General features: G+C 35.9%; 2 protein-coding genes across 2 annotated transcripts; one reads left to right on the forward strand and one right to left on the reverse strand.

Annotated features, from left to right (window-relative positions):
• The first annotated feature begins 250 nt into the window (after positions 1–250).
• LOC128989960 (golgin-45-like) lies at positions 251–10,412 on the forward strand. Its single transcript, XM_054412131.1, has 7 exons — positions 251–440; positions 3,199–3,782; positions 3,963–4,162; positions 5,894–6,022; positions 7,071–7,164; positions 8,382–8,507; positions 9,976–10,412. The coding sequence occupies exons 1-7, from the start codon at positions 425–427 to the stop codon at positions 10,120–10,122; spliced, it is 1,296 nt and encodes a 431-aa protein (XP_054268106.1). The 5' UTR covers positions 251–424; the 3' UTR covers positions 10,123–10,412.
• Positions 10,413–11,857: 1,445 nt separating this feature from the next.
• LOC128990777 (DNA repair protein XRCC3-like) lies at positions 11,858–19,905 on the reverse strand. The gene is made up of 6 exons (XM_054413354.1): positions 19,713–19,905; positions 17,823–17,960; positions 17,075–17,281; positions 15,835–15,971; positions 14,440–14,652; positions 11,858–12,248 (listed from the first exon to the last, which is right to left on the reverse strand). The coding sequence occupies exons 1-6, from the start codon at positions 19,768–19,770 to the stop codon at positions 12,033–12,035; spliced, it is 969 nt and encodes a 322-aa protein (XP_054269329.1). The 5' UTR covers positions 19,771–19,905; the 3' UTR covers positions 11,858–12,032.
• Between the last annotated feature and the right edge of the window lie 1,531 nt (positions 19,906–21,436).

The raw sequence follows: 21,436 nt of genomic DNA on the forward strand, positions 1-21,436 counted from the left end.
CTTTCAGGACTTTGATCCTGACGGAACCGGTACAGGAGATCAATTCATAAGCCAATGAGCGCAGCGTTACAAAAATAACAGGGTATTCTGAGTAACGTGTTATCTTGATAACAGGTTACAATTTATTAACAGTGTTATTTACCCTGTTACGTTAAATAACGCCCATCTCTAGTTAGCCTTAGTCCCTCCCGTGTGTCGCACCGCGATAGTACCTATCATACTGGTAAATAAATAGACAAAAATGCAGACGACGACGACGATAAAATAACTTTCATTTTTCACCTCAATACAATACACTACTTTAAATTAAATAATTTATATGAATGAACTGAGCTGTTGTGATGTGGCAATGGCATGATTGAATGTATTGTTTTTTAACTGCATCTTAATCAATTTCGCCTGTTTCTAATTGATAACAGAAAATATGAACGAGAATCTGGGTAAATACTCTTTTGTATAAAATCACAAACTAACTTACTTTACTATCCTATTATGATTGTATTCACTAGCTAGCATAATTGGAGTATCTGTCATTTTACAGGATAGGTTTCGATGTAGAGTATATCACATCCGTATATATATGAACATAGTTGCCTAATTCCATACTATTTTATTTCATTTAGTAGCCTACTATCGATAAGACCTAAGGCTAGACTAGGCTAGTATTCATTTCTCGGTTTGATAGTCTAGGGATAGGCCTAGGCTACATGAAGGGAAGGTCTCGCAAAACATTTTCAAGAATTTTAACAACTGTTTATTTTACGTCCATGAATTATTTATCGATTTAACCTTTCTTTTTCATATAGCCTATGTTAAGGCCTAGGCCTAATTGAAAATACACGTGAAGAAATAAAAAGAAGCAAAAGGCGTGATCAAATATGCAACTTACCCGAATCTAGGGGTAGACTTCCGTATCTTTTGTCACAAACAATCAAATGAAAATATCGATTATTTGATATATCATAATTGGTTAGTTAGGTTAGGTTAACCTAAAACTCACCAAAAGATATATCAAATTACACAATCCAATAATCAATATTTTCATTCGGTTGTTTTTGCCAACAGATATGGAAGTCTACCCAAAACCAGACCCATCAATGTCCACCCAAACTGTCTAGGGTACTGTTTTCTTAAATGGGCCCCGCTCTCACCGAGCTGTACGATTAAGTTAATAGGGGTACTTTGGATACATACTGATAACAGATGATTCATACTTTCTATTTATGATAACCCAACCTAACATAACCGCCGCAGAGTGCTGTAGGCCTATAAGGGTGAACTCCAAATAATGCCAAAGTAGGCTAGTCTACCTAAATAGGTTTATACTCCTCATGAGTGGCACTCTAAGACTTAAGCTAGGCCTAGGTAGGATTTTGCCCCTTAGTCTAGCTTGTCTTTATCCTGGCTTGAGAGGCTATATCTTAAACTGTGATAACAATACTGGTCCCGTAAATCCAACACTTAGCATAGTACCTTCTTTAGACTCCCTTTTATCCGGACAACTCTCCCGGTTTAACCGGACTACACTCAGTGGAAATGACATCTCTTTAACCAGAAAATTTTTATCAGCACATTGGTTTAACCGGACTAGATCGGCAGGAAGTGGGCGGTACTGAAACTACCGTTTTCGTGGGAAAGATTTAAGTCCAGTGATCACGTGTCTGAATACAGTGCTCCTCCTAAATTTAAGTTGAATATCACAGTAATTTAAACGTTCCGTTTAAACGAGTTTTTTTTGGGGGACGTCAGTTTAACCGGAAAACCGTTATCCGGACTGGCCTCGGTCCCAAGGAGTCCGGATAAGAGGGAGTCTATTGTAGTTCTGAGCTTATCTCCAAGGGTGATTTTTGCATTGACCAATGCAACTGTTGCTTAAAACATAGGCTGCATGGGTTTGCAGTCATTTTTTTTTTCTTGAAGCTAAGCTACTAATCATATCTGCTTTCTAAAGACATGAGGTAGGCTACCTGATCTGGTGACCAGCTACAGTGAGAGTAGGCCTAGTTTATTGACTCATGGTCGGTTTGATACAATGTTACCTATCCTTTTCGTACATACATATGCTCTTCCGTTCCGGTTATCTCCGGGTCTGGGTGTTCACTAGGCCTCTCCATCTTCTTCTGTCCCTCCACAATTCCTTTTCCTCCACATACTGTGAATGCACTCCTCTTATCCAGCTTCTTCGAGGTCTACCCTTTTGGTCTTCTTCCGTTCATGTGAAGCTCACTCATTTTCGGGGGGATTCTATTTTCCGTTCTTCTTAAGTGGCCAAACTACTTGTCTACTCGTCTCAAACTTTTAACTCTTTATTCCTATCCAATCTTGTTTTCCCTTTAATAACTTTTACAAATATCATTTTCCCCGCCTGAACCCTACTCCATTCCCTCTCTGTTACATTTCAAACATCTGCACCATTGGTAACTATCGGTAGGCCTATGTAATTTCAACTAACCCAAGCGGTTCCCCTCCACTTTTAAAGGTTGTTCCAACTCTCCATCCCTTCCAATCACCTTTGCTCTTTTCCTTACTTATTTGCAATCCTCTCTCTCTCTCTTTCTCTCTTACAACCTCTGTCCATAGGCTATATCAGTTGTCTTGTAACTCCCCTTCATCTCTCTCCCATAGCATTATGTCATCTGCAAACATCATAGATCTCATATTTCCCCCAGCATTTTTGACTTCTCTCCACATTATCTCCACTACCACATTAAAGAAGACATTTTCATTAACGTTGGGTATAAAATTAACATTGATTGACACAGTTTTATCCAAATGTGTTCTACATAAAAAAAATAATTCTAAATTGAATTTACTTAGATTAACTTACCTTTAATTGAATTTAGGTCAAAATATAGCCTAATTAATTGTGATCAGAATTTAAATCCTCACAAAAAACTCTACATCCTAAAATCTCCAATGCATACTAAAAATAAATTTTCATTTGCTTTTTAATCAGACTTCTTTTTGTGAACAACAAGTGTTGTAATTAATGGGTTTGTCTCCTTTGTATCACATTGTTGTGTATGCCTACTCATTGAAATAAAGTGATTAATGGTGTGTGTTGGGTCAGAACTCTTTATTGACCATAAATTGTTGGTGTAAATTGGCTCATCAGCAAATAAATCAATATGGTGACAGTTTCTTTACTTTTGGTGCCGAGAAATCAATTGAAGTTGAAAGTATATGTACTCATTTCAGATTTTGCTGAAATACATTATCACTCAATGGAGAAATCTTTCCAAGAACCCACTTGCAGCAAAAGGACTGAGGGAGATGGAATGGAAAATACTGATGAACCAACAAGTTCAGAAATAAGTATAGACAAGAAAACTACAGTTAAAAAGGCTGAATGTTTACGAGATAAGTTAATTTACATTCCTGAAGATTTTCAAAACTTCATGCCTCAACCTCCAAAAATTACTGGGAAAATCGTTCAGCTGAGACCAGCACCGATCATTGTCAAGCCTCCTAAACATGATCAAAATGCAATGAAATTGCATGGTAAAGAACCAAAATTTGTTCCTTATGAGCCTTACAAATGTGCAGTAAACCCCATGGTTCCCCAAGAAAAGAAAATACACAAAAAGAAATCAAAGAAAATGTCCACCGGCTCACTGCCAGTGTTGGAACAAAACCTTGAAACTGACTGCCTTCAAACAGTAGACTCCTGTGTTCAGAGTACCCATTTGTTAGAGTCAAATAACGAACAGTATGAAAAAGAAATTGACCGTTTAAGAAAAGAAAACGTGCAGCTTGAAAATCAGTTGAAGTTTCAAATTCAGGTATGTATATTTATTGTTTCTATATCCACGGCAGCGGCCTTTTTCGTTGTTGAAGCATACATGGTAATTAAATATTTTAAAATAAAACTGGCTTCTACATTCTGCTTAGAATACAGTTTTGTAACATATAAAAATGAAGCTTAAATTATAAAAAAATCTCGTAAAAAAATTGATTTTAAGGTGAATGGTGACTTGAAAAATCTGCTTGTCGCCTCGGTGGGGGAAGATATGGAAACTAGAGTCCACATTCTGACTGAGGACAAGCTGCATCTTGCTCGGGCTTTGCTGAACTCAGCGCAGAAATTAAATACGCACCAGGAACAAACAGAGTGGCTAGCAGGCCAGTGTGAAGTCTGGCGGAGCAAATTTCTGGCAAGCAGGTAAGCTACAGCTGTAGGCCTACTACAGTCGAGTCTCTTTAATCCAATTGATTCTTTACTGAACCCAGTTTAAATCATATTTTACATAGATTCAGAATCCATTTGTCATTTGTCAACATTACATTGCTGTAGACAATGTCAAAGAACACAAGCACAGTAATCTGTAGTATAAAAGAAAATAGTATAATTAATACTTGTCAGACTAACTGATACAACAGAATAAAACATTTAACAAAGAAATAACATTCAGCAACAAATCAATTTAAACAGAAGAAAAATTCAATAAATTGATTACAACTAATCACTAAAACATCACTGGATCAAAGCTCATAAAAGATTAAATTAAAATGTATCTAGGCCCTATATAAAAAAAATCATTAAGAGAATAGACAACTTTAGTTATAAACCAGCTTGACAGTTCCTTTTTAAAAATGGTTGGATTTCAAGGTTTCTGATCTAATGTGGCAATTTATTAAAACACTTAATCTGTGGCTGACTATTGTTTTCCGCAATCTAGAAGAGGGTGGGACAATATCTTATGCCCTTTTAGTGTTATAACTGTGACGGCCCCAAAAATTCCCAGACCATATTACATAAATACGATATATTCCATATGGATTTATTCCAGATTACATATCAGTTGGGGAGGTTTTTGTTACACCCTCAGGAAACCCTGTCAGTACCGTCACAAAAGCTTTGCTTTATTTCAAATATAAAAAGAGGGTCTGTAATATTGGACTGTTAACCTCCCAGCTTTTTGTGTCAGCCAGTTGCCTCACCATGGAATATTCCGTCAGCGTGGCTCAGTGCTGGGCCGGGCCAACGTTCTCGGAAAGTGTACCGCGCATGGCTGGAATTTGCTGATACAGCTCAGCAAGTCGCTCATGAAATCCAGTTAATGCGTAGCTACAGTTTGCCTAATGCCCTGAGTGATTGTTACGCGGCAGCACCGTCCAGTGTTTGCACTGACGTCACGCGGCATAGCCGCAACGTGATTGGCTGGTTCCCCTCCACGCCTAACTCTGGGTGATGGACAGGGAGCACTCGGTCTAGTTAGTCTAAATTCAAAATTCGGCTCGGTCGGTAATGTAAAGTTAAAGTTGCGTCGCCTTTCCCCCAATAACTTATTCGTGTTGTATTTGTAAACTAAACATAAATAGATTCCATACAGCAAGTTGGAAGCTAAATACATTATTATTGTTTTGTTATAAGTTGAGTTTAATAAATTATTTATTCGTAGCGCATTTTTGTTGTTTCATTCGGCCACCTGTCACATAACCATGAACTTTGTCAAAACATTTAAAATCGCTCTGGTTTTCCTTTACGATTTTGAAATATAAATGCAATGGACAGTCATATTATATTATAGTTAATAAAACCTTGCTTACAGTCATCCTGATTTTTAGCTAAATTGGCCAAAATCCTTACTGTTTTACCATTGACTAAATAGTCAAAGGCTTTACTTTGCAAAGCAAAACACATGGATAGAATCTAGACTACTATATCCCCAGAGCATTATGGCATACAACAAAATGGGAGTGAAAATCGCTAAAATAAGTAGGTACAGTATTTAACAACATATTTCTACCAACACATTGTTGTTTTGGATGAAAGGTAGGGGTCTAGGTAATTAAATGATAATAAATGTTAAATAAATGTAGGCCAAAATGTAACTAGTACTTAGGCCAGAAAACATTTATTCTATTACTAAATTTTATCCATATTTTTTAGTATCATGGTTGAAGAATTGGCCAAGTGGAAAGCACTCTTGACCCGTAGAGTGCAGGATCTTCAAGACATGACCAAAAATATATTGGAAGAACGACGGAGAGTGAGAGAGTACCTTGTTAGCACACACAAGTGAGTATAAAGTATTGTTTGAGTTTAGTTACATTTAAAGATTATTAAGTAAAAACCCTAGCTCCATTAAATATTTTTGCAAAAACTGTTGTAAGCTTTCCTTAAAGTAGTTTTCTGTCCCTCCAATCTTATTTAAAGTAAAAAGTATTCTCAATAGGCCTATAACTGTATTGATGCATGATAAAAATGTTTTTAATGTAAAAAATACACTAAACCCCAGACTTTGGTTAATTTGACTCCTCGCTTAATCTGACCGTGCCGTCACCTATCGGTGACAATTGACAATGTTATTGGGGTAATATCATGACTATTTTCAATGGTCGTATGGAGATCATCACTGTTTCCCGCAACCGCGACAACAAATCTTGTTTATCCCCTGCGGTTACGGAACCATCATCATTGCTTTCGGAATCACGGAAACATTAATCGTCATCCTCCAGATCATGGCAAAATAACGACTCCCACGGTTGTGGGAACATTATCATGGTCTTCCTCAATCTTAGAAAATCTTTGACAAATGCCACGGTAACAGAATTAGAATTCATTGTCCTACTTCTGGATATTGCTTTATATTAATTAAATTATTATTGTTACCTTACAATATCCGTTTAGTGTTGGTAGATAAACAACTACATGTTTCGTGGCGACTGCCACATCCTCAGGTTATTCTCTTCTTAGAGAACAGAATGAAACAGAATTAATCATACTTTGCGAACTCGGCAAAATCCTGAAGATCTTCCTCTGGGAATGAAGACATTATTGTCGTCTTTGGTGTTAAAATCCACAGTCAAATGGTAATCAAGAGAGGAAGCAGTTATTAAATATGAATAATAACTTAAGTGACAATTCTAATGTAACCTGATTGAGGTTGGTAATCACAGTTTTGAACTCTACCTATTAAAATGTACAATTCGGGTACGGCACCCCTTGTATTTTCATTCATAGTAAAACTATCCTAATTCATACGATATTAGTACAGTAATTGATTTGTGTACATGTAAAGTAAAATTAAATAATTTTATTTAGTACGTCTATTTGAATGTTACAGAGATTTGTGTGTTTTGTGTGACAATTTTGATGTCACGTCTCTCCGAAGTGGTATCCACAAACTCAACAGTACCAATGTTCTTGATTTGAGTGAGGTAAGCAGAATCATATATATGTATGTCAAGAAGTTTAGGTCAAACAGTATATTATTGTGTACTTTGCATCATGATATTTGGATTTCAGTTTTTTTTTTTTATTAAAATTATGTCATTCTAACACAAGGAAAATTTTTTTGTAAATATTAAAAATCTCTCTTAACTTAAGTTACTATGTAGAAATTTAACCTATTCATTTAAACTTTTGAAACTTATTTGTTGGTAATTTTTATATTTAGCTCAAATTAGCATACAGTCATTGGCATCCATCCATATGGACTCAAGCCCCCCCATGAGACCCCACGTTAAAATTTTTTTTCCAGATTGTGGAGTAAAAACAAATAAAAGTTAAATGTATAAAACAATTATTATCAGACCAGTGCTCTTGTATAAAATGGAAAATTGAACTGTAAAATAAAAAATAGAGTTAGACGGTTACAGATTGATGATAAAATACTGTATTATGAGGACCAACCTATGAGGGTTTTAAAAAAACCCTTAGAGGGTAGGTTTTTTTATTTAAAAAATTAGGCTATGCATAAAACAATAAATTGACAAAACAAATTTAGGTACAAAAATGTCCAAAGGGGTCTGCGCCGTTATACTACACTTCCGATCGCTTAAAGTTGTTTCAAATGGATTAAGTCACACCGCCACAGAATGAAGAGAACTGAGTCAAAATTTGTTGAGTCAGTTTGCCCCTTCATGGTGCAGACGGCAGTGTGCCACCAATCAAACATTTGAACCTAAATGTTAAACATTCACCAGCATCCTCTATACTAGGGATTATTCCGTACCACCGGTCCTGCCAGCCCCCATATAAAAAGATTAGGTGGACGCCCATGCATACAGTAGAGATAAGTATTTCAGCTGATTTAGGCTAGGCTAAAGGAAGAAAAACACTGAAAATCCACCCGAAATGTCGTTTCCTCCCTAGTGTTTGGCGTTCAAAGACCCAATAACTGGGCTTGAATTCTCACATTGAAGTTATTGCGAAGCAGATATGAGTGGGTGGTTTCGGAGTGAAAGTTAGAATAATTTGACTTTAGGAAAGTGAGGACTTCCAGAATGTAAATACAGGATCATATCCAATTAGATTTAAAGAAAGAGTTGTTTTGCCAAAAGCTTTGAACTGAAGCTTTTAATAGTGTATGGAGATGAATGCTGAGTTATTGAGTAATTGCATATGCTTGTGTCAGCTCAGTTGTGTTGTCCAGGTGAACATGCAGTTGAGTGCTGTGGTGAGGCTGCAGTTGCTAGGCAACGGTATCGTCCCGTCCAAGCCAGCGGACCTGAGCCACCTAGGACCTGCCAACACAGCTGCAGAGACAGTAGCTTTGGAGGTAGGCCTACTCAAACGATAATACTTGTCAGTTTATCTGAATAGGCTGATGTAATTTATGTGGATCAAAATTGGTTTTTCACCACACTATGATGTTTTTAGCTGTTTTACATACGTTAATTGGTGGCTGAAAGTTACGTTTTGCTGGCCATGCCAGCTGTCATCGTATTTGGGGACAGAGCAGGTTTTTACATCCCTAGGGCTGCAAAATCAGCTGTCCGCTTACTTTCTTAAAACATTAATGCATATTAAATAAATACACAATCAGTATCCATAGCATTGCAATAGAATTGTTTTATTGTCACCGCTGCTTAGCAACTCTTTATTATTATTTTTGCTGATTGCTCAAATTATTTCTTAACATAACCTTAAAGATGTAGTTGTGTTGAGTATCAGTGTGCATTTTTATTGTGCTATATAGTGGTATTAGGGTATAATGTGGTGAAAAATAGCGTTCGTACCACAGACCGAAATGGTTTTGCAGCTCTCGATCGTTTTAAGTTCTCGACTTCGTCTTGAACTTAAAAACTATCTCTAGCCGGCAAAACCTCATTTTCGGCCCTAGGTACGAAATATACTATTTTGCTTCTCCCTGCACACAAAGTGAATAAAATATATTTATTGCAAACATAATACAAAAATTTCAAAGTTCTATCTGTCCATGATTGGATGTGTAAACTTTTTTTGCTTTGACTTAAGTGTAGTTTTTCTACAATTAAGTCAAAGCAAATTGTTTCTACGCATAACACTTTTCCCCATTCACATCCACCAACTGGCAATGTACTTTTATAGGGATTGACCTATTGGATTTTAGAAATGTAGTCACAGAATACGATTCTTACTTGGTTGGAGCATAGATTTTATATCCATCACTACAATCAAACTTATCATCGCTTCTGTGTGACGGCCGGCTGAAATAGTAGTTAGGGAAGTAAAGAATACGGTGTTGGTGTCAGATTTCAGCTAGTTTGCTTGGCTTCGACTGGAGCTTGTAAGAGGCATTACTGAAAATCATCTTAAGAAAAAATCAAACTTCTCTAAAATGACCCTAACATATTTTATTTGTGGTTCTAAGACGAATAAGTAAAAATACCCAAATCGATAAGTGTCAGAAGACCTATTGAAGTTAATACAAAAAGTAGCATAGCCCAAAAAAAGTATAAAGTAAGCCCAAAGTAGCTGTATGACAGTTAAATGTTATTGAAAAAATAGTATATCCATTTAATTATTTTGCTTAACTGTTTAAAACATTAAATGCAATCTTAGGCCATTTAGTTGTATAAAATACTATAAGGAGAGAGAATTTGTGCAAGTCTAGCATTATTTTTACTCTTTTTTAGTAAACCCTTACTCGTTAGACAAAAACTGTGATCTGTTAAATCATAAATTAAATTTTGAGAACTTAATCTTTTTTAATTGTAAACCTCAAGTTAAAACATGCACTGATACGTGATTTTTTTTGCCTGCAGCTATTGAAACATCCCGTACCAGAGTTGGAGAACGCGGACGCTGCTTACAGCGCCGTGATGGGAGCCGCTGTAGCCGTTACTTCATCTGCTCTTTTGTTTTCGCCATCATGTTGTGGCCATTGCACTGGAGAAATCAAAACTATATGACTTGCCACATCTGTGATATGCAGTTCTTTCATGTATCAAACAAAGTACCTTTAACGTTTGATAGTCCTATTAAAAAAACTGATTTAGAAATTTTTAGACTGATGTTAGATTTTGTATACAATGCTCTCTTCTAGTAGTCTTTCATTAATGACTCCTGTATTTACAATTTTGTCCCTGTAAATTTCAATTACTCAATGCTATTGAATAATTAATTACTTCTAACCAAGTTATTATCATTGAGGTATCTATGAGGGCAATACTACTGTTTATATATATATATTTATATTATATGCTGTGGTTGTGTTATGATTATTGAGTTTTGTACATATTTTTGTAATTTAGAAGTTTAAGGGTATACAGGTGTCAGTTAATTATATTCATATTGTTGGAAAAAATTGCTGTTTATTTTCCTTTTACCATTAAAAATAATAGATGATATAAATGAGAGATAATTACAGATATCATAACCTAATAAACAGCACATATTCAATTACATCTAAATGCTGCATTTTTCTTTCCACAAGTAATTCTATCAAGTTAGTATACAGTAGTCAGGTTTAGGACTCTAAGCACAACTAAGCAGGGCCGTCGCGTGGGTGGGGCGACCGTTCGCGGCGCCTTATAAGGGGCAGCTTTAGGGGACGTCGCAGGTGCCACGATAATTAATTGTTCAGTAGTACAAAAATTTGAAAAAACTTATGTTAGTTGTGGAGGTGTGTGAGCGGATTGATTTTCAAGCCAAGCAAAGCCTAAACTACAAGCTTGAGGGATCGCACCAAGACAGTTATAAAATAAAATTGAGCTTCAGCTGAGCTTTTATGATCGCAGTGTTTTGGCTATTGTGAAATGCGTCTGCAAAAATCACGGTGATGTCTCAGACAGTGATGGTGTGCCCGGGTTTGTGAAAGATGGTTGAAAATTTGGACACTTTGGTAACCCTTACAATAGAACGAAAAGGTCAGTAACCTGTCCTACTACAACTATAGGCCATCCAATTTTTAACTTGGGAGACATAATTAAAGCTTTACAACAGAAATAAAAGTCCAAAAAAATATTAATTATTACATTTTTATTCAAATAAAGAACTAACGGTAACAGTTACAACAAAAGTTAACTGTAGCCTACATGATTGTAGGAAATGTTATAACAAAGAGAATAAAAAAATTTCAATTCTATGTATGTTACATGTTTTACTTAAAATCATGAAAATGCAATAATTTTGTTCAAAGAAAACATCCTTTAAACATATTACATTCATAGAAAATTATTACATGCTTTTTAAATAATAAAATGTTAAAATAAATTTTATTAACTGTACAAGGGTTTTGTTTTGATTGTTTTTTTAGTAGAGATAATGCAATAGTTTACCTTATAGAAAACCCCACTTTTCACGTTACAACAATGATAGTATTGCAACATTGCGCCAGCCCCACATAGAAGACGTGAAACATAGAATAGGTGAAACCTGAGCTCGGGTGAAAAGTCTTCAATTTACGCCCTAGTGGTGAAATATGTTTTTGTTTTCAATGTACACTCTGTAACAAACTTTTCAATTTAACAACTGCTCTGCAAGAAAAATGTTGACTCTTCCACAACATTGTAAATATGTTTTATATCTAAGCCTTAGATTCTAAGGTATGGCTTTCCACAAGATGAAAAAGAGGTTTTAATAGTTATTACTTTTAGGATAAACAACACGTTACGTTTCATACTTATTTATTTAATTGCAACATTCTTTTATTTTTAATTTCCACTAAGACATTTGGTAGATTTATATAAACATTATAAACTCTTTTAAAGTTATTTATTTGTTGAAGTGAAACATTTCATCAACAAACTGCAATAATAGTAACTTAGGATGTAAATCACAGAATAGGAACCATTATTACTCAACAGAACGCTCCCTAGTTCTACTGAGAGTACACAACAGGAAGTATCCCCTGGACCCCTGCTGCTGCAATCTTGTACTGACAGTAGCCTTGTGGCAGCTGAGGGGAGAAGACAACTTGCAGCCGTCGGAACTCATAGTTGCGGAACATCTGCAGACGACAGGTGACCAAGTTGGCCCATGCTAGTCCCAGGGCAGGCACAGTCACACTGTGTTCTCCCCTCCGGACATCAGAAACCTGTCAACGTGAATTATCTAACTGATACTGTACATTATAAGTAACCAAAATACCCCTGCCGTAGCAAACCTGCAGACTAAGCGAATTTCCATTTACCAGTATTGGATTTTAAATTAAATCCCTAGGTTTGCTGCTACAGGGAGGGTAATAAAGTGTGTTTTTAGTGAAATATGAATAGCTTAGTTTAAATAATAAATTTGCCAAGTTTGATCAAAATATATCCATAAACAAACAAACTACAACAGTTTTAAAATCCATTTTTAGCCCCTGAGCTGTGATATTAATTAAAAATAGGTATTTACCTTCGTCTACAGCTCAAACTGTTGTAACTTGAGTTACGGCCGTTTCGGCATTGTAATGCCATCGTCAGATGTTGAACATTCTAGTTGCCCGAGCTTTTACATAGGAAAAACTGGACGGACATTCGGAACCAGGTACAAAGAACACCACCCATGTCCAAGAGCCGAAAAACAAAAATCATCCTTTGCTCAACACCTGGTTGACAAAAATCATGACATGTCTGATCTGAACACTGGCCTCGATATACTCCACAGAAGCAAGAAAGGAAATAAATTGGAGACACTAGAAGAATACGAAATTTACAGAGCCTATACAGAAAATAATTTTGATGACACAATATTAAATGACAAACTACAATATAAGTCACACATCATATTCAATAGTATTTTAGACCAGGACAAGAGACAAAAGGCAGGAGTACAAAGGTCAGCTGATAACACCACTACGCAAAGAACGATGCAGGATTAACCTCTAGTCGGCATCCAGTTCAGATCGCGGCAATGTCAACCGGTACCGTGTGTGCGACAGGCCTGTTCGTTGTGTTTTCGTTAGGTAATTGAAAGATGTTATTCGTGTTCGTGTTATGTGTTTTAACTATGACAACGCTACGTCAGCTGAATGTTCAACGTCTGACGATGGCATTATAATGCCGAAATGGCCGTAACTCAAGTTACAACAGTTTGAGCTGTAGACGAAGGTAAATACCTATTTTTAATTACAACAGTTTACTAAATTCTCCATAAGAATAACGTGGGAATTTCAAATTCTCAATTTCCTCTGTAACCAATAACCTCAAGCTCTTTGAAATAGTGTAAAGAGAAATTTGGAAATTTTATGTTGTGAGGGTAAAAATAAGATAAACCAATTTTTAGCCCATAAACCCCTCATAACACCCTGTTCCCATAGTCCGATCATGCTGGTTCGCAAACTCATTCAAGTTTATCTCACCCTACACCTTCAAGCCAAATTCCATCAAAATCAGACAAAAATTACTCAAGTTATCTCATTCACAGACATATATTTACATATATAAAAATTTTAACAATTAGTGTTTTGGAATCTAGTAAGTAGGAACATCAAAATTAAAAAGTATATCAGTCTGGGGCCTAGGTCTTAGCGTGCTACCTACTGTAAATAGCTACCGGTACTTGCCTATAGTGAAATTCGCTAAAAGAGGGAGGGTGTTGCAGCAAACAAATGGACGACAAAGAAATAGAAGAGTATGGTTTGAAAGTTTTTTTGTTATCAGGAGAAAATAAAACCCAAAATAATTTTAAAATAACATCTACCAAAATTCCCTTTCACTGACACCCACAAAAAATACTTAGTACTAACCCACCAAAATATATATAATACGGTAATTATTTTTTCAGGTTATTTTTTATTTCTATATATCAAATATGAAATATATATGAATGAAATATATATATTTCAACGTGATATCAAGTCAAGATAAAAACCAAAGAAGAAAAATCCTCATCCTCAAAAAAAAAAAAAAAAATTGAAAAATGTTCTCATATATTTCAGGTGAGCGCTCCCACCGACTAAGCCTAACATAAGAAACTTAATATGGATTGCACACATACGGGAATCAAACTTGCACATGGAGAAAGACCACAACGCTACACTCAGTGCACCGACCTGAGCCACCATGTCACCGTCAAGACGACCGGGACGAGTGCCTCGAAAAGCAAACGGCAACTCTAGCCCTACTGAAACATCAATCTGTTGTGTTTGCAGTATGGCTACCTCACTGTGAAATGAAGTAATGAGGTACATTCGTGACAAGATATAAATGGGTAAAGAAACACACACAAAAATGTTCACTTTGAATAAAAAATTTAAAAATACATAAACAATAACGGGGAGAGTTTTAAAATGACCACCTGACCTGATTTATGCACACAACCGCAATGTGGTGAGTGTTGGCCAGTGAGTGTAGTTGACGAGCCAGAGTCCTCAGATCCCTCGCCCTCTGTACCATCTCAGCGTGTGTGTAGTCAGCTCTGTATATGGCTGCTACAGAGTCTACCACAACAAGGCCGATACGTTGTTGTCTCAGCAACTGTGGTAGCCTCGTGCCCACACACTGCTGCAGCTCCACCTGGACCAAACATGTAAGCAAACTAGTACGCCTACACCCGAGTCAAGCATCCAAACTAATAGGGATCGAATGCTGTTCAATTACTTAAAATGGTTCACAATACCTGCATATAGTAATCCTTTGTTGCTGAATTTTGGCAACTAGTTTCGGTTCTTCTGAACCATCTTCAGGCCTCAAGGTGTCAAGTAATCACTTCATTCGAAGGTCGTTAACAAACAGAGTTCAATAAATAAAACATATACAAAACACGATAACACGGAACAGACACACATTAAAAAAGAACACGAAAAACACGAAGGGACATTGACAATCGATCGTGACCGGGCTGAGGTAAAGTCTGATTGTCAATTAAACTAGTTGCCAAAATTCAGTAACAAAGGATTACTATATGCAGGTATTGTAAACCTTTTTAAGTATAATACAGTATTTCGGAAGCTAAACAACTATTTTTAAAATGAAGATATTCAATTATCCAGAAATTCCTTTTAAAAATATAAAACTATGTGATTTCACAACTCTTAATTGGTAATTTATTGCTCCCAGGATCACAAAAAAAGTGTGATCATATAACACCAATATGATCATCTCTTGCGATCACAATTTAGTACACAACAACCTCAAAGAGAACCGACAGAACACAGTTAAAGAATGGACTCTCAAACAAAGGCTATTGCGGTTATTCCAAATTTCCCAGTCTTCAAAGCTTAGGCACTCCCTGTTTTTTCTGATTTTCCAATTGGCTTGGCTCGTTAGTATTTCACAAAGTAACGTTGTTTTTATTATAATAACAGTAACATATTTTTTTCCAACAGGTTTTACAAAAAGCCCATGTACAAAGCCTGCTGTCTATGAAATGACATTATTTCTGCATTTCTTTATTATTTAGTATAATACTGTGGTTTATTCATTAAGCATACATAATGTGTTGTTTTGAAACGTATCCCTTAAATTCTCCATCAACATTTTAAAGGCTAGGCATTTTATAGTTTGACTAAGGGATCAGTCTTGATGTCACCAAACAATAGAGTATCTAATATTGTATGGTTGAATTATAAAAAAGGGCCAAACAATTTTAGAAGAAAATATAAATAACAACTGATTTAGTAACCTTTTAATTGCTGATAAGCATCACTACGAGTAAACCTGAGTAAAAATCACAAGCTACATAATGAGGAGACTTACAGCATCGGCGATGTGTTCAACAAAAATGTTACTTCCAAATGTTATGTTCTTAGACCTTCTAGCACCAGGAAATGTCTTGATCAGTTCATTGAGCCTCACGGATGGAAATCTATCTTCAGTACAAATAAAAACTGCTCCTGTAAACAAACTTGTTCTTAAAAGCTGCAAAAAATGCTCACTTTTTGGTATTTCAGTTTATAGTTAGGCCTATTCTATAAGAGGTTACAGTTAATTAATTTTTACAGCACATCTACAGTGCTTTGTTGTAAAGACAAATGTACAAAACATTTTGAAACCAACTAGACAATACTGTATTTAGTCTGTGTTCTTCTAGCCTATGTCTTGACATAATTTAATTGTAGCTCGCAAATGGCCGACAAACTAATAGACTGAAGAGTAGGCTATGGTTTGAAAGTTTTTTTTGTTGTCATGAGAAACATTAAATTAAACATTAAACATTAAACCCTTCTCTTGAGAAGGGCCTGAAATCCTTAATGAACTGTTCTGAGGACGGCTGTCTGCAACGAGGCCAAAACAGCTGTATACACAGAAGACCTAGTTTTTGGTTTTAGTGACCATTGCAGCCTTACTTTTAACGTGACTATTGCCTAACTTACCAGCATAGAGACCTCCATTAACGTGACTATTACCTAACTTACCACATTGCGACCTCCATTAACGTTACTATTGCCGAACTTATCACATTGCAACCTCCATTAACGTTATTATTGCCTGACTTACCACATTGCGATCTCCATTAACGTGACTATTGCCTAACTTACCACATTGGGACCTCCATTAACGTGACTATTGCCTAACTTACCAGCATAGAGACCTCCATTAACGTGACTATTGCCTAACTTACCACATTGCGACCTCCATTAACCTTACTATTGCCTAACTTACAAGCATAGAGACCTCCATTAACGCGACTATTGCCTAACTTACCAGCATTGAGACTTCCATTAACGTGACTATTGCCTAACTTACCAGCATTGGGGCCTCCATTAACGTGACTATTGCCAAACTTACCAGCATTGCGACCTTCATTAACGTGACTATTGCCTAACTTACCACATTGCGACGTCCATGAACGTGACTATTGCCTAACTTACCAGCATAGAGACCTCCATTAACGTGACTATTGCATAACTTACCACATTGCAACCTCCATTAACGTTACTATTGCCTAACTTACCAGCATTGAGACCTCCATTGACGTGACTATTGCCTAACTTACCAGCATTGAGGCCTCCATTATCCTGAGGCAGTTGACATGTCAGTGACAGTTGTAGACACAGTTGTGTCTTGCCTGCTCCACTGTGACCTGCCAACTCTGTGACCCCTCTTGTGACCAGACCTCCTCCCAGCAGTTGGTCCAAAGCAGTACACCCTGTGCTCAGATGACCCCATCTTCCAGGTATACTTGAGTTTGTTAATTGACCTCCTAAAAACATTTTTTTAATGCAATTGCAAGTATACTAATAATACATTTATTAATTCATTAATATGTTCATAATACGATTATTTAAAACATCCTGGATGTATAGTCTATCAAGTCCTCGACAGCATAGTGTGGACCTATAGGCTCTTTAATCTAAATTCAAATTGGTCTAGTCCATAAATTAAATATGAAAAAGGCAACATTCCTTCATTACTAAAAGTAATAGAAAAATTTCACCTTTCAAGTAAAAAATATGGAGGTTTTACTCAGTTAAATATGATTTTTACTTGCGGTATAAACTTAGCCTTTTTTCAGCACAGTTAAGTTTTAAATTTTAGTTTTTGGTATTTTTTCTGGAATGTGTACTTAGTAACCCTATTTAGACATGTTACAAACCAAAGATTAATGATGGATGAATGTGTATGTCTTACATTCTTCATAAGCTAATTATTTCTCTATGACAGTTGGTTACAGATCTTTTTCCTAAGCCCCGCAATTAGTAAAAGGGAGATTTTCATAGTAGCCTACCTTCTTGGAATATTACCTGAAATAAATTCTCTTGCTCGCATTTGTTTAGCAGCAAGCAAATAAATCTGGTTGACATCCTCTGCAGTAAGGGTTCCCAGCGAGAGAAGGTCACATCTGGATGTGTCAAGGATTGCAGTACATGTTACTAGTCCAGCTGCAAAAAATATATTTTAGATAGCGTACCAGTAAAAATTAGATATTGATTAACGGTACCAGAGAACGTTTTACTTTTGTCAAGCCGCTTTTACACCGGGTTTTCAAACAAAAAGTTGCAAACTTTTATTACAAACAGCAGTTGCAAAACAGTAGTTTCAAATAAAAGTTTGCAATTTTTATTTCATGGTTTTGTTTCCATGTTTCATGAAAATGTTTGGAATACTTTCGACCTTGATTATGATTCATCATTGATTGAAAAAAAAACTTCCACTTGGTTTTCCCATCGTCGGCCCCTGATCCAAACTTTTTGCCCTTATTAGATTCTCTGTTAAATTCAATTATGAGGTTCCTCGGTTCCTCATTTTATTTTGGACCTCTGTCTCGCTTAAGTTCATTTCCCGTGAAATGTCATTCCACGCATAGTTTTTCTTGTTTTAGTTTTTATAGTCAGACATAGTTTGATTCCACAGCACTTGCTGTTCTCTGTACAAGCTAATTAACTTAATAATATTGTAATCTCCCCACTCCATCTCACTCAGTAGATTCTCCATCACTCAAAACTCGCACGACACGAGATAAGTCACAACAAACATGAGGTAGCTAGTAGCAGTCCAGACACTAGACAGGGTTAATAACACTGAGTCGAGACACAGGGTGGTGTGAGTGATCATGTGAGTGAGAGCGGAGGTGGCAGCGTAGGGGATGGCGGAGAAATGTTTCTGTTTCGTGTTTCAACAGCTCATAGTGACCGAAACTAGTGTTGCAAACAAAGAGTTTGCAACTCCCTATGATCTTTACCGACTTCAAGTGGAAACAAAAATTTCTGTTGCAAACACTGAAAAACTGATTGCAACAGCAATGTTTCGTCTAAAAATGCGCGTTTTTGGAGATGTTTGCAATTTCTGTTTGCAACTCATGTTCCAAACTCCGGTGTAAACGCGGCTTTAGGCTTCTCCAACCAGCCATGGTCGTATAGACCATTGAATAAAAACCAATCATAGGTTATTAAATTATTATTTATTTGCAGTATTTACATAAGAAGCATTAAATTAATGAATAATTTACGGCTATTGATTAAAATAAAATTTTGTTGCATAGAAATAATTAAGTGATAGCCCGAAGCAACAGTTTTTCAGACACTCTTAGTGGCCTGTGAGTATAATCAAAAGCGTTAGACCTTCATTGTTACTTCTGGAAAACTGTCTTTAAAGTGTGAGTAGGCCTGTTTGATGCCAATGACATTTTTATACATTTTGAAAGGGAAACAGTCTTAACCCTGGTCTTGTTACTTCTAAAGACCTTTTTGATAGGCCTAAGTTAGATAGCACCATTAATTCATAGCTCAATGACAAATGGTAAATTGTCGGGTATTTACACTTCCATATCTGTTGGCACAAACAACCAAATAAGTAATATAGATTAGGTATTCAATGGTTGAATTCGATATATCGTTTGGTTAGTTACTTAGGCTAGGTTAACCTTACCTAACTAACCAAACGATATATCGAATAATCGATATATCGATCGATATTTTAATTCGGATGTTTGTGCCAACAAGATATGGAAGTATACAGTGTACCAAAACTGTCTCCTTACATAGAGAACTTGAATCGTTGGGTGTACATCCTGGAACCTGCAATAACTGACAAGAGGCTCTAAATATTAAACAGCATCAAGTTATTCTAGCATAATTGGATCAAATTAAAAACCTAAATGTAGTAACCAATACCAATACGAAAAAACACTTTACCTCTATAGAGAAACTCTGAAACCTTAGGCGGCAGTTCATCAAGTTTCAACTCCATCATAAGTTGTCATGGTATTGAAATACAATAAAACAGTAACAGTAAACAAATGACACTATGCAGGCTTTTCACAAAATGTCATGCAAGTGCTCATAAACAAGTTCTCAATCCTCACATTATGTAAATTGAGTGTCTATGTCTCAAAGTTCTTTCTTGTTATTATGAGTAAATAACTAATTTTCAAATAACTCTTCATTACTCATATGGTGTGAAACAATTTAACCAGTGATTGATTAACTGTATTAAAGAGTCATAATATAAATGTAGCATAGTTCAGTTGTCATTTCGTCGTGTTAATAATATTAAACCATTCAATAAACAGAAGTTATCTTAACAATAACCTTATTCATCTCCTCAATTTCAATACAAATTATCCAAAATCCAATCTTTGTTGTGTTGACTTTACTTTGTTTGTTTGTTTTGGCGCCTTCTATTTTCGTTAAAATAAGGCCTGCCAACTGATACAGAATCAAAACTTGTTTTGCTATAGAACTTGAATAAAACCATTGAATATATTAATGAAAATGTCATAGCTACTGTACAATGAAATTCTTAGCATAGTTTGATATGATATATAAGAGAGAGTAACTGTGCAAACAGTCATAGGGAGTTAACACAGATTGTTAGAACTAAGCTTGCTTACAAAATTAAAAAAATATATAATTGTAGGCTTACTCACAAAAATAAACAAATTGATTAATTGGTAAACATTTTTAATAACCCCCTAGAGGTGGCTACCCTACCGCTACACCACTTAATTTTTAACTGTGACAGACCCCAACACCTTTAAATCATCAGATAATATATATTATATTATAATATATAATATATGATATGACTAATATAATATTGAATAATCTCACATAAGATCAGTCATATAGTGCTTGACAACCAGATGTTTGGGCCGTTCCCTTACAAAAATAAAATCAAATAAGATCCCTTAAAATTTAGGACCGTAGTAAAAGAAGGTGAAATCAAGTTTCTATGACATTAACACTATGACAGGGGAGGCACTTCTGAAGGGTGGTTTGGTGGGTTCCATATGATCGACAACCATATTTAAACTGATCGAAAATGAATTATTACAGTCTGATTCGAAAGGAGCGACTCTCATTGTAGATTCATAATTATTACTCAACTGAGCTGTTCAGCAAGTAAGGTTCGCCTTCAATTTGGATCTCCCACTCTTTGTCGATCTGTTTTGTTTGTCGACATTCCAGTGTCGATAAAAAGTGAAAACTTACATAACAACTGTGTCGCATCTTGTCGACATCCCAAATAACCGACATTGCATCTAAAAACTGGCATCTCATATGACCGACACTGTCGACAAGATATGACTATTTCAGTGTCGATAATTTGGAATGTCGATAATCTGGGACCCCACCATGGTGGAAGTTTACTTCTGGGGCCCATTTCATAATAAAGTACAAACTAATATTATTAGTAAATCAGCTGATCGCCCAATGCAAATCTAATGTCAATTACAAGTTACAAGCTGTAACTTGTAGTTTTATGCAATAGGCCCCAGGTGGGAAGTTAGCTTCTGTTCTGAAAACCTGAAAAAGGTAGCAAAATGATATGTATGTCACTAGATTACTTTTGACCCGACTAATTGTATCAAATGACTACGGATGGAAAAACCATATGTGTACGCAATATGAGATTT

The sequence above is a fragment of the Macrosteles quadrilineatus genome, unplaced genomic scaffold (genome assembly GCF_028750875.1).
Source record: "Macrosteles quadrilineatus isolate MER2022 unplaced genomic scaffold, UCM_ALF_1.0 Scaffold_3__2_contigs__length_128488019, whole genome shotgun sequence".
Lineage (NCBI taxonomy): Eukaryota > Metazoa > Arthropoda > Insecta > Hemiptera > Cicadellidae > Macrosteles > Macrosteles quadrilineatus.

Excerpts from the sequence above, each read along its gene's own strand:
- LOC128990777 (XM_054413354.1), bottom strand. The coding sequence starts at position 19,770 with ATGATGGAGTTGAAACTTGATGAACTGCCGCCTAAGGTTTCAGAGTTT. Across the intron at positions 17,961-19,712 it reads TTCAGAGTTTCTCTATAGAG|CTGGACTAGTAACATGTACT; the intron begins GTAAAGTGTTTT and ends TATTTTTTGCAG. Across the intron at positions 15,972-17,074 it reads TAATGGAGGCCTCAATGCTG|GAGCAGTTTTTATTTGTACT; the intron begins GTAAGTTAGGCA and ends GTTTGTTTACAG.
- LOC128989960 (XM_054412131.1), top strand. Across the intron at positions 7,165-8,381 it reads ATGTTCTTGATTTGAGTGAG|GTGAACATGCAGTTGAGTGC; the intron begins GTAAGCAGAATC and ends TGTGTTGTCCAG. Across the intron at positions 8,508-9,975 it reads CAGAGACAGTAGCTTTGGAG|CTATTGAAACATCCCGTACC; the intron begins GTAGGCCTACTC and ends TTTTGCCTGCAG.